The 13,819-nt window shown below is 38.9% G+C and overlaps 1 protein-coding gene and 1 long non-coding RNA gene across 2 annotated transcripts in view; one reads left to right on the plus strand and one right to left on the minus strand.

Annotated features, from left to right (window-relative positions):
* LOC138444866 (uncharacterized) lies at window positions 1-4,112 on the plus strand. The gene is made up of 2 exons (XR_011258630.1): window positions 1-896; window positions 1,617-4,112. It is a non-coding gene; the product is annotated as an uncharacterized lncRNA (long non-coding RNA).
* The window catches only part of LOC138444865 (pantetheine hydrolase VNN2-like), a 24,952-nt gene continuing 15,163 nt past the window's right edge, over window positions 4,031-13,819 (minus strand). The window contains exons 5-7 of the mRNA XM_069598446.1: window positions 11,696-12,069; window positions 10,020-10,190; window positions 4,031-4,630 (exon numbers count right to left, since the gene is read on the minus strand). Of these exons, the coding sequence (XP_069454547.1) occupies window positions 4,439-4,630; window positions 10,020-10,190; window positions 11,696-12,069 (737 nt within the window). The 3' untranslated portion in view covers window positions 4,031-4,438. The remainder of the gene's footprint in view (window positions 4,631-10,019; window positions 10,191-11,695; window positions 12,070-13,819) is intronic.

Here is a 13,819-nt window from a genome sequence, read left to right on the forward strand (position 1 = left end):
CACTATCAAAGTAATCTTTTATTGAAGTATAGTTGATTTACAATGTTGTGTTAATTACTGCTGTACTGCAAAGTGATTCAGTTACATACATATATACATTCTTTTCCATTAGGCTTTATTATAGGATACTGAATATAGTTCTCTGTGCTTTACAGTAGGATTTTGTTGCTTATCCATTCTATATATAAAAGTGCAAAGTAATTTTTAAAACTATTTAGTTCATCACGATACTCTAAAATCCTTTGATGGGTCTTTTAGCTTCAGGATAAAGTCCAGACTTCATTTGTTCTTCAGTGATCTGATCCTTGCCTATCTTTCTGGCCTCATGTGTTTTCATTATATCTCCTTATTCTTCCTCCTTTTACCCTCCCCTGCCTCAATATATTGGTCTCTGCTTGCAGTATGCCATTCTTCCTCGTCTCTGCTGGCATGGCTAACTCTGCCTACAATGTCATGATTGACTTACCCAGCTGGTAGCTGACAACTCTCTTGTCTCCCAAGGGAAAATTAATCCATCATTACATTCTGTACCTTTCATCATATGTGTTAAATAAGATGCTTGAATGCATGACACAGTGTGAGGTGTGAGGCATATTCTACTTGCTCAATATTTGATTATTATGATAAGTGATAAAAATGATGCTCTGTCTCCTCTTCTCGACTGATTCTTAGAAAAGTAGCTTTTGTTTTATTCCTCATTACCATCCAGCACAGGATCTTCCCAGTCAGCTGTAGGAATCTAAAAAAACATTGTTGGACTTCTTAAAGGGCACAGGGAGACATCCCCAAGAAAGATCAGAGAACCTTTATTTATAATGTGAAATAATATTAATGATAAGTATCGTGAAGTCGTGAAGTCGCTCAGTCATGTCCGACTCTTTGTGACCCCATGGACTGTAGCCCACCAGGCTCCTCCATCCATGAAATTTTCTAGGCAAGAGTACTGGAGTGGGTTGCCATTTCCTTCTCCAATAAGTCTATATCCCCAAAATAAAAAACCTAAGCAAAACCACAAAAACACATGTAGGGACAAAGACTGTTGAAACTGATGATTCAGAGTCAGCTGACGTTACCTTTTGATTCAGTTTGTCTTTGAGAAATCACATAAGTCCCAAAAAGTGTATACGCAAAGTCAAAGATATGTGGCCACAAAGCCTGTGTTCTCACAGAGGGGCTCCCAAAGTTTATAGTTTCAGTAACCCTCCTGTAAGTGAAGAACATGGCAGCTCAGAAGTAGCCAGAGGATGGGCCCAGTGCTTTTTTTTACCGAGGTCTAGGTGAGCGGCCATGAGAACATGCCTGGGACAACCTCTGTATCACCACTGACTGCTTCCACATTTTGTTCCTTACTACATCATCCCAGGTGGCATTAGTAGTTAAGAATCCACCTACCTGCCAGTGCAGGAGACTTAAAGAGACTCGGATTCGATTCCTGGGTTGGGCAGATCCCCTGGAGGAGGGCATGGCAACCTTCTCCAGTTTTCTTGCCCAAAGAATCCCATGAACAGAGGAGCCTGGTGGGCTACAGTCTATGGGGTCGCAAAGAGTCGGACACGACTAAAGCAACTTAGCACATATGCACATTATCAAACTTACCCAAGATTTCAGGGCAGCAGGTTTGCCATGCCCACCATATTCATCAGCAGGAAAGAAAACAAATGAATATTGTCTTATCTGCTGTATCAGACAAGATGCAACCAAGAAAACAGAATCTGCACCAGTTACTTTAAGGTAACTTGATGTAGGGATTTGGTTAAACAGGTATTTTATGACTGAAGGACGAAAAAGGAACACTGGGGTAACACAGGCAGTAACTACCATTCCTGGCATTCATGAACAAAAGGAAAAGGAGAGTATAGGAGCTAGAAGCTTTCCAGGGAACCCTATGGAGCTGAGGCTCAGAGCCCTAGAGTGGGGTGCTCTGCAGCAGGTGTAATAAGCCAGCTCCTCAGGGGAAGGCCCCAACAGAGCTGGGACTCATCTCTTAAGGAGATATTGGTTGCTGCTGTTATTTTTGAAGGAGGGCAATGACATCAGTTCTGGGTATGGGAAAAAAAGAAGAACTAAAAGCTAGAACCAACTGGCACTGGAACAAACGACTGCTGCCAGGCGCAGGTACGCTGTACTGTCAAGTAGGCAAACAGAAGCTCCTCCACTCCTTGTCCAATCTCTGGTGTCCTTCTAGCGCATTCTACTGGCAGAACCTAACAGGGAGCGGGGCGGGGGGGGGGAGGGGGGCAAAGGGGAAATGTGTTTGCCTGCCCTCAACCTCATCATCACAAAGAAGACTACAGCGGTGGGTTTGGAGCTGAGACAATAGCTGAGTAACTAGCGCACTAATGTAACTGGACAACAGACACTGTGAAAATGCATGAAGTAAACCGATGCTCACTTGCATAGATTAAACTCATAATTCCTTATGCAAAAATAAGAAATATGCAGAATATGTGTAATTTGATGCCATATATACAAAGTTTAAAAAGATGAAAAACAGTACTCAGATACTTTTATGCAAATGTAATCAACTACCAAGAAGTCATAAGAACGATCAAAAATGATCTTAGGATAATGACTTCCTTTAATAAAAACAGACAACGAAAGGAGAAGAATGCATTTGGAAAGGAAATACAAGAAGTATCCACTCTGTAACATCTTACTCCATAAACTGGGCAGACGGTACATATTCTTTCACTTAATGTCTTGTACCATCCCTTTATTATTTTTTTCTAGTATATTTGGATTTCTTTTACATTAATAAGATATTTAATTTATGAATAAGTTGCTAGCCATGAGGCATGAGTTATGACTGACTAGTAAGGCACACATCTACTCTCCAACTACACACTTCCTATTTTTATTTTCATGGGTCAAAAGCATATTTATACTAGATGTCTTCCAGCAAGAGTAAATTATAAGCAATTTCTTTTACATCATGTCCAAGTGACTGTGCTCTCACTAATTTACCGATATGTTCTATACATCCCTAAGACACGTAAATCTGAATTCATATATGGTCATATGGGGAGTATGGTCTGGCCAATGAAAGATTCATATCTTCTACAGTAGGATTTACAGAACTATCATGTCCCAAATACAGACAGACATCCATTTTGGGGGTCCATTCTTTCTGTTCTTAGTAATTTAATTTTTTTTGCATGCACATTTTATTTTTTCACATGCACATTTTATTTAGAAACTAGCTCTTTCTAAAGAGCCACTCCTTCAGGTGCATTTCCCTGAATCAAGGCCAAATTAAACTATACTTGAGTTGTTTGGTAAATAAAATGTGCATGTGAAAACCACTGATGAGATATGGATTAAAACATCATAATGCAAACAATTTTACAGTTAACTACTCTTAGTTTTCCTTGGGACTGGTGCTATTTGTTTTTCATTTTTGCTTTCGTTTTTAATGAGTTCTAGTATAGCTGATAACTCTAAATGTGAATCAGGAAAGAACTGTCCCTTAGAATCTGTGAGGAAATCCTTGTTTATATCTTTCTCAAACCAGTGAGTTTAACTTCAGAGGCTGACTACCAGTCAACACTGCAACTTCTGAAAGTGAAATATGATTGTGCATGCTTCATAAAACACACCACAAAACCATTGCATAATATCTAACTTCCTCAAGCAAGACTGACAAATCTGAAATGTTCTATATTTTATGAAGAGATAAAAGAGCGTACAGTTTTGATGATTTGGGAATGTTTACGTACATGTACATTTCCCATCACTAAAAACAAACTACTCAATGTTGAAAATAGTGTTACTATTAACAGTCATGGTCTTTGTGTTATGGTATTTGTGACTGTTAAATTATACCACAACCGTTAAGTAGGACTGTCTGGAGCTATGACTACCCAAGAAACTGGACTAGGTATTAGTTTTTCTAGAATATCTCAAAACAACTTTTTTGTTAAGATAAACTTAAACATTGGAGTTTATGTTTCCAATGGAATTCCAATGAGTTTGTTTCCATCTGATTAGAAAGCAAATCCCCCCCCCACAATCATTAGCACAGAAAACTGAATAAATTCAAATTGTCCTTAATGTCAAATGGAATTCAGTCATAAATCTCTCAGTTCCCCTCATTCCCATCATTGCTGCTCTCTTCCAAGGCCATCATTACATTTAAAATGTCCCTGAATCTCTTCTGCTCCTGCTAACACACACACAAGTAGACACAAAGTTATAATGCAAACAAGGCTGGAGCCAGGATTTGATCCTCATCTATCTGGCCCAAACATCAATCATACCATTATACCATACTGTGACATTTCAGCATAGCCAAAAAAAGAGGCAAAATTACTGTAGCCCTTAAAAATAATCCATGATGAGGAAAAGATATTTGAAAATCATTGGTCTATACTAGTGAGCTAGTCATTCAATATTTCTTAGTAAATCTGAGATGAATCAGTGAAGATGATAAAGCGATGTTCTACATCATCACAGCATACTGCAAAACTATGATCATTAATAATGTGGGTATCATCAGGTACGTTGTTGCTGAGTTGCTGGTCCCGCCTGAGATGGAATGTATGTCCTTGGTGTACCACCTCCCAAAGAGCGACACTGTTAGGACAGGTTCAGATAATCCATTCTTGTTTACCAAACGCCCATCTTCTAGTACCTAAAGGAAAAGTGGGAAGAGCATAGCCAACTTAATTAAAATATACATTACAAGCAGACTCATGATTTTGAAACCATTCTAGATATCACAGTTGATCAAGTAGGTTACTAGGAAAGGGCCCTGGGGCCAGGGATTGGGGAGCAGGTGGGAAGGGTAGGAGACAGCTATTTTATATGTAAGGAAGACTAGAGCTTTCCTATGAGGTTCAATAATTCAGTTTACACAATCAAATGTAACCTTTAACAGAAAGTCAGAAATCATCAGTAGCAAAAATTTATTGAGTCCAATTATATGCAGGATAACCAGGAGCCAGAAGAGTACAAATAGCACTCTTCCCTCAAGAAGCTTAAAAATTAATGGTAAAACTGAGCAGATTCCAAATATAAAGAGAGAAATCAGTATATTAGTATCTCAGCAAGAGAAACAGGTATGTGCTCAGGAAGTCTGAAAAGGAATAGCTGAAATGGTCAGCTTCCCAGAGTGGGAAACAACCTGCTACAAGGAGGAGTAGTTGGAATTATGGAATTATTATTATATTATAATGGAATTATTATTGGGTTGAATTATGGAATTATATTATTATTATTATTATTATGGAATTATTATTGGGTTGTATTATGGAAGACTCTGTGCCAAGTGGAAATCAAGCAGCAAAGGCTCATTCTAAGACAAATATGTGTGTGGCAGAGGCTGGGAGGGGTGAGGTGGGTGGCCTTCCCTAGGCTCACAGTGTGCTAGGCAATGTGTGTGCTTTCTCATTCCCATTTGGTTAGAACCAGTGAGATATTCTCCCCGTTTTATAGGTAGGAAATTCAGAGGTTAACTGACTTGCACAAACTTGCATAATTAGTTTCAGAGACCAGTGCAGTGGTATATAAGCTCACAACAACAGACTGTTAAATCTCCAGGAACTTTGACAGCTGGTTGTTAAGCATGGCTTTTCTTGAAACTGATCATGGTGAGAGTATTTACACCATGATAATTGGCAAATGCCACAAATCAGAGCTTTGTTTCTCCCTTAGAGAGTGGCTTGTTACAATTTATAGTGCATCACTAGTTGAAGATTAGTGAAGAGAAGACTAAACCATATGGTCAAAAAGAAGAAAAAAGGATTAGATGTGCAAAAATTGTGAAGTCACAGAGGCTTCTCTGTAAGGGAATAATGTATGCAAAACAATGGAACAAGAAGAAACACAAATAGACAACAGAACAAGAATAAAGAAAATGAATTTATAGAAAAAAAAACACAAATAGAGAGACAATAGAACAAGAATAAAGAGAATGAATTTATCAGTTGTGGAAAGGACAATTTGGATGGGGAAAGAACTTAGAGGGTAAGAAATTAGATGCTTCATAACTAGAAGCAGAAAACAGCTAAATATCCTCAAAGATAATTATTGTGGTGACACATAAACATAAAAACACAGCTCACTAATAAGTTGTCAAATGCACAACCTGTTGGTAGTCAGCTAAGTGTTCATTGTTTCTAAAGTGTTCCTTGTTTACTAAATTGTTCATTAAAGGAACAAAAATGAAATACCAGAGGTATGTTTCAAAGTATAGTTGGGTGAAAGTTTGAAACAAGTTAAACAAAAATATTTAGTTTTCATGTGACTTTTCATTAATACAGTAAAACCCTGTCTATGTTAATTTCCTTGGGATTAACTTTTCCATATCAGTGATTGTCTCTTAGGTTCTAGCTAGAACTTAGCATTTTTTGCTAGTTTTCTGTTACAAATTTTCCTAAAATATACTGTATAATGAATTGACCTCCTAAGTAGTATATACTCAATATAATTTGATCTTTTTGATTATTCTCTTACACTGGTAGTTCTTACCCACCAAAATCAAATCAATCAAGCAACCCACCAAAATGTGGGACGATGGAAAAATACAGGTCTCACCCCCAGAGACTCTGATTTACTGATCTACAGTGGGACCTGGTCTCTTCCTCCTCCAGTCTGTCTGCACATTGACCTATACTTACATGATGTTCAGCACATGTGGCCTAATGCTGGCAACATTTTCCTCTAGTTGTTGATAAACGGTTAACTAGGGAAACCTTCTGAGGTAACTAACTAAAAATACATCCTGATACTTGTACAATGCTTCACTGTACGAGTGCTTTCACATGCATTCCCTAATCAGTGAGGAAGATATTCCCCCCATTTTATAGGTAGGAAATTCAGAGGTTAACTGACTTGCACAAACTTACATAATTAGTTTCAGAGGCCAGACTTCTGATAATATACCAGAGTTAACTTCAAATAGTAAAGCAATGTATCCCAGTTGTGGTCAATAACACTTCATACTCTTAGCTAGAACTAGGGGTAGGGAAAAGATAAGAAGCAAATGTGTTGAAATCTCTGCAGAAGTGATCTTCAAAGATAATGTGTAAAATATATGTTGATGGAGAGTCCATAACCAGGGAAACTAGGGAACACTCAAGAAAACACGGTTGGTGTGACTCTTGTAAAGCTCTTGTCATCTATGGTATTAGAACCGATATCTCTACAAACAGCAAGTTAACAGATCAGCAAGTTAACATGATCTGCAAAGTTTCTAGAGAAAGAATAACTAAAATGTAAAATTCTTGATTTTTTTTTTTTTTTGCTGTTCATTTGGTTAGTTGATTCTTCCTTTTGTCTATCTTGTATGTTTACTTAGTGTCTGTTCCTTAGAACCTGATGAACTTTAGGGAAAGTCATGCCACAGAGAATCTACACTTGTGAAATGAAAACCAGTACCCTAACTAGGAAAAATCTTCCAAGGAACTGTTATACCAAAACCCCTGCTTGCCAGCAGACAAATGCCTCTTTTATAGCTCTGAGGAGTCAACACACAGTATATCTCATTTCTTCTTGTTGCAAATGAGCTGGAGTAGATGAGATATGGCCCAAATGATAAATATAATGTAAGTGCCTAATTTATTTATTTATTATCATTTTGGGCCATACCATGCAGCATGCAAGATCTTACTTCCCTGGTCAGGGATCAAACCCATGTCCCCTTCATTGGAAATGCAGTCTTAACCACTGGACTGCCAAGGGAAGTCTCTGTAAGTGCTAAATTTAAAGGGTAGATACAACCCCTCCCTCTCCTCCCTCCTTCTATCCAAAAATAAAGGGCCAGTGTCCAAGGACGGGAGATAGCATGACTAATTCTGAGAATTTTGAGTTGAGATCAACAAACACTACCGAGTTAAGTGCTCAACCAGTTACTGTTTTGTTCTATCCTCTCATTGTTTCCTACTGCCTGAAACCGTTTGTGATGAAAAGTTTAAAATCCTCATCAACTAGCACCACCCACTTCTTCAAGTATATTGATGTGGTTCAGAGTGATAGTCACATGGCATCTCAGACTTTGGAACTTTAACGTGATCCAGAAAACGCCAACAGTTTTGTTTTTTTTTTTGTCTTTCCCCATGTCTTTTTTTTTTTTTTAGTTTTTTATTTTTTTAATTTTAAAATCTTTAATTCTTACATGTGTTCCCAAACATGAACCCCCCCACCTCCCTCCCCATAACATCTCTGTGGGTCATCCCCATGCACCAGCCCCAAGCATGCTGTATCCTGCGTCAGACACAGACTACGCCAACAGTTTTTTATCTTTCTCCCATGGATGAGATTCTTTTGTGAGATAAATGTTCTGTCCTATTTTGGAGTAATTTCTCCAAGAGATAGAAGTCTAAGAGTACATGGCATGGGGAAAATTTTTCGAAATAGTACACAGAAAATTAGACTGTATGCTCAATTGAAATGGCAAGGCTTAGCTAGGTGGGATGAGTGGTGATAAGGGAGATCCAAGAGGGAGGGGATATATGTATACATATAGCTGATTCACTTCATTGTACAGCAGCAACTAACACACCATGGGAAACTAATTATACTGTAATTAACAAATAAAATGAATGGCAAGGCTTACAAGATACACACATACCACTAGACCCCATGTCTTCCTAAGCTTAGCTGAGTGAACCCTACCCTCCCTTCTTTCACTTCCTTGAATTCACAGATAATTTCAACCTATCGACACATGTTTGTGCCAGGCTATCAACTTTTAACTATTGGATTTCAGTTCCAGATCTCTTACTTCAGATCCGATCATGGTTTTCTGTAGTTGGCACCAAAGTTTTTATTTCAGCCTCAATGTGCTCCTGAGATTCTCTGCCTTACTGGGTTCTATGGCAGCCAAGGATTCCAGTTCTCTGTGTTTCCCAGCCTTACGGCTGCACTATATGTTAAATTGTTGGTGTCACAGAATTAAACATTTTTACAAATATGGCATATTCCAATCTGATAATACAAGCAGACACAGATATATTATCATAAGCAGTCTGCAATTTTAAAGATTCCCTTGCTTGATGCTTTAGACTACTTAGCTTAGATCCTATTTTTCTTTGGTAAAAACAAAAAATGCAGTGATTCCATTCTAGTTTCTAAAACTCTGTCACCATTTGTCACAGTTCGATGAAGACATTAAATTCCAGACTTCTGGAGTGTGTGTATGTACATGCGTGTATGTGCACCATGTACTACGTAGCAGATATTAACCTGCAGAATCTTAATTTTAATTTGAGACCAGCTTAATTTGTGGATGAACTAGCTATGACCACTGTGGTTTATGAAACAAATGTTTGATTTTCTGTTTGTCTTCACATGTTAGAAAAAAGAAATTAAAACTCTGTAAATGAATATTCTGCAGTGAATGGTCCCTCAGACTCATAGGCCTTAGGTATCTTATTGTGTTATTCCAACAAAGTGTCATAACATAAGAATTAGTTGCTATAAGTTACAAATATGGTCACAACCCCCCCCCCTTATCCATACCCTTTGCAATATGATTTCACAGCTTTTCCCATTGAGAGTTTTGCATCATTTATTTCTTCACCCTTTGAATCTACATTGGTCATGTGACTTGCTTATGGTAGATGAAATATTTGCAAACGTGGTCCAAGCAGAGACTTGAACTTGCCTATTGTGTCTTTCTCTGTTTACGCTCTTGGACTCTTTCATTTAACACGTGAACAAGCTCAGGCTTCCTGGAAGTTAAGGGGCCACAGAACGTGCCTCCAGTCATTCCAGCTGTTCAAGACATGGCCGTCACAAACCAACCAATCCCAGCCAACTCACTTGCTAGCAGCAGATGCATGAATGAGCCCAGCCAAGACCAACTGAACCCCTTCTAGTCCAGAAGAACAGCTTAGTTACTTACACCCAGTTCACAGCACCAACCACAATATCAGGCTGAAGAAATGGTTATTGTGTAAAGCCATGAAATTTTGAGGAAATTTGTTACACAGCAAAAGTTAACAGAAACTGTTTTCTTGGCCTGTTTTGTTTGACTTCAGGAAACAGATAAAATGAACAAACTCTTAAAATGCTCTTACCTCAAATTTTTCAGGTGCCAGCTTGATTTTAGTAAGTAGCACTTCAGGAAAAACATACTCTGTTCCAAATGTGCCGCTTAGAGAGAACATTTCAAATCTCGTCAGAGCAGTTTCTACTGACTGTCCACAAGTTGTCAAATTAGTAGATCTGCATTTCAGCATTGTGCATACCTGTGCAGGAGAGATGCAGATAAAATCCAACACCTTGCATCTAAGTTACTTGTACTAGAACTGTTGACTCAGTTTATAGCAAAGAAAATATTTTCTCCATTTGCTAAAGGGATTTGGATCATACAATTACTTGATTTATTGGAATTGGCAAATGATTAAGAGCCAACCCACACATCCTGGGCAACCAGTGGATTGAAAGAAAGAAGCCAGTGTTCATAATAGGAAAGAACAAATCTGACTCCATATTGGATCTGGTTCTTTTACTTTAACCTTTGTATTCTCTTGTTTTTGCTACAGGTTAATCACTAAATGGAGATTGGTAAGCTCAGTCGCTTAGTCATGTCCAACTCTTTGCAACTCCTTGGACTGTAGCCTGCCAGGCTTCTCTGTCCACGGAATTTTCCAGGCAAGATTACTGGAGTGGGTTGCCAATTCCTCCTCCAGGGGATCTTCCCAAGTCTCTGACATCTCCTACATTGGCAGGTGGATACTTTACCACTGTGTCACCTGGAAGCCTAAATAGAGGTTGTCTATAAGCTTAAATTAACATAATGAACTGTCTCTGAGAATCGTGCCTTTTCTGTAATAAGCTAAAATACCTTTGTTTAGTTCATAGGGAATATCTAGACTAGGTCCACTTATGAATGACTACAAGAAGAAAAAATGTACATTTCCCTTCCAGAGTCTGACTGGAACCAGGACTTTACCTTTTTCCCTTTCAGTATAAAAGAAGCATGACTTCTACCTCAGGAAAGATGGTTCTTTGGGACACTAGTCCACCACCTCAGTCTGCTGGCTTTCCAAATAAGGTCACTGTTCCTTGCCACAACAACTCATATCTCAATTTATTGGTCTGTCCCACAGTGAGCAGTACAAGCTTGAATTTGGTATTAGATATAAACCGTTCATCTGGCATGTCAGATGATGGCATTTGGTCCAAGAAAGTGGAACTCTTTGGGCAACAAAAGTACTAAAGTCAAAAGAATGATTAGAATTTTGACCATTTCTTTTTTTTTCCATATCTGTTTCCTTAGAAGAAAGCAATGAGGTACAGAGTATAATAGTAAAATACAAATGCATAGCCAACACTATATAAAAAGCTTACACTTAAAAAATTTGTCATTGGAAGGGCAGGAAATGACTAGGACATATGGTTACAAGAGCAGTTAATATATCCCTACTTACTGTTAGTTTTAAAAGTTAAAATAAGACTTTAGATATGTCAGCAAAATTACTTAAGGAAGCCACTTAAATATGCAAGCTAGTTCATTAGTCAATTAGAAAATCAGGTTCATATTTTTTTAATGTGTTCAAAGCAAGCGATCAGATGATACTTAGTTCCCCTGCAAATATCATATGATTAATCCCAAAGCATGTGTGTGTGACGCTGGTAATGCATGGAGTCAAGCCAAGAAAAAGCACTTGATTCCCTGGGACAAATATGAAAAGTTAACCCTGGAATTTACTCACACCCAAACACTCGTTTTCACTTGAGTTGAGATTACCTGCCAATATTCTCTTCTCCTTCTCCCATGAAGTCCTGCAAAAGCTCCTAGAACATACACTTCATCCTCCTCCTTTCCTAACATTCTGTAGCTTAAATGACAGCAGAGCTCTTTTTGACAGGCTGTAAGGTTTCCTGCACTTTCAGAGAGCTTTGTGAAGTTGAACTCATCGCGGGAAATAAATCCCCTGAAGGAATTTTTAGGTCCTGGAAAGGGTGTGATGGAGGTGGCGTAGGCACTCCAGTTCACGGCTGGTGGGGAGGTCGAGGAGTTTCGGGGATGGGAATCCACCTCTGCAAAGAGGATCTTTCCTGACTCTGTTTCCATATCATGATGGTAGACTTTGGGAGAGTGTGGTGCATAGATACCACTGCCTGTGAATGGAAGACAAGTTCTTTTAAAACCAAAAAACCAAACAAACTCAACATCCCCAGTTTCCCCATCAGAACTGAGCGTATGGTCATGTCACAAGATTAGTCACGAGACAGCACAAGGCACTGAACACCTAAGTACTTCCCCTATTCTCCACTGGAGGAGATTAAATTGAATGATCAGTGGTCTCATTCAATAAACTTTGCACATAATTTATTACCATAACAGAAAATTAAACCAAATATTAAAACCACTGAATCACCGAAGTGTTTGAGATATGTGTGCTAAGTCACTACAGTCTTCGTGTCATCCTCTGTGATCTTATGGGCTATAGGCCACCAGGCTCCTCTGTCCATGGGATTCTCCAGGCAAGAATACTGCAATGGGTTGCCATTTCCTCCTCCAGGGAATCTTCCCAACCCAGGGATAGAATTAGCATTTCCTATGTCTCCTGCATTGGCAGGCGGGTTCTTTACCACTAGCCCTTTGAGAGGTAGGGAAGGAAATATAAAAGAACAGTTCCAAGTAATTAGCCTCCAATTAAAATAAATAAGTTTAAAATTAAAAAATAAATAAATAAATAAAACAATTGTTTTATCACATTAAAAAAAAAAAAAAGAAAGAAAGAACAGTTCCTCCTTTTCTCCATTGTGGTGGTTTTCAGATATTTCCAAAAATTCTTCATCATTCCTATCTCCAATGGGTGGATCTAATTTGTTTTACCTTGAGTGTGGGCTTGACTTAGTGACATACTCCTAATGAATATAATGTGATAGAAATGACGGCTTGTGACAAGTCATAAAAAGCTGTACAGCTTTGCCCTATCTCTCTCCATCTTTCTCTCATTACTAGCTCTGGAGAAAGTCAACTGCCATATCACGAGGAAACATCACACAGCCCTGTGGAGAGGCCCCTGTGGCCAGAAACGAAAGTCTCCTGCCAACAGCCACTGAGAAAGAGAGGAACCCTACCAAGAGCCACACACGTGAGCCGTCCTGAGAGCAGACCTGCCAGCCCCAGTCAAGTCTGCAAGTGGCTTTTAGCCCAGGCAAAAGCTTGATGTGACCTGAAGAGGTGGCCTGAGCCACAACCTCCCAAGCTACTCCCAAGCTCCTGACTGACAAACTGTGAGATAACAAATGTTTGTGGTTTTAAGCCACTTCCACTTTTTACTCTTTGAGTAATTTATTGTACAGCAACATGTCAGTAATACACTCCTCTGCCTTCACCAGTTTTAGACCACATCTCGTTTAGTTTCCTACTTTGCTACATACTGCTGCTGCTGCTGTGTACTCACGTCAGTCATGTCTGACTCTGTGAGATGCCATGGACTGTAGCCCACCAGGCTCCTCTGTCCATGGAATTCTCCAGGCAAGAGTACTGGAGTGGGTTGCTATGCCCTCCTCCAGGGGATCTTCCCAACCTAGGTATCGAACCCAGGTCTCTGCATTGCAGGCACATTACCACTGAGCTACCAGGGAAGTTCTTGCTACCTACTAGCTGATGACTTTAGCAGGTTACTTGCATTTTTGTGTCTCAGTTTTCTAAGCCACAAAACCAGACTGATAATACTCAGCCCACATGTAGAGTTGTCAGGATAAATGAAATAATACAAAAGTCTTAACACAGATATAGCTATTATAACCAACAGTAGCTGTTCTTTTTTTTTCTTTTCTTTTCTTTTCTTTGTGAATGGATACAAGCTTAGTGAGAAGTCCCAACAAAGGACTAAAAAAACTACAACAGGTCATA

The sequence above is a fragment of the Ovis canadensis genome, chromosome 8 (assembly GCF_042477335.2).
Source record: "Ovis canadensis isolate MfBH-ARS-UI-01 breed Bighorn chromosome 8, ARS-UI_OviCan_v2, whole genome shotgun sequence".
NCBI lineage: Eukaryota > Metazoa > Chordata > Mammalia > Artiodactyla > Bovidae > Ovis > Ovis canadensis.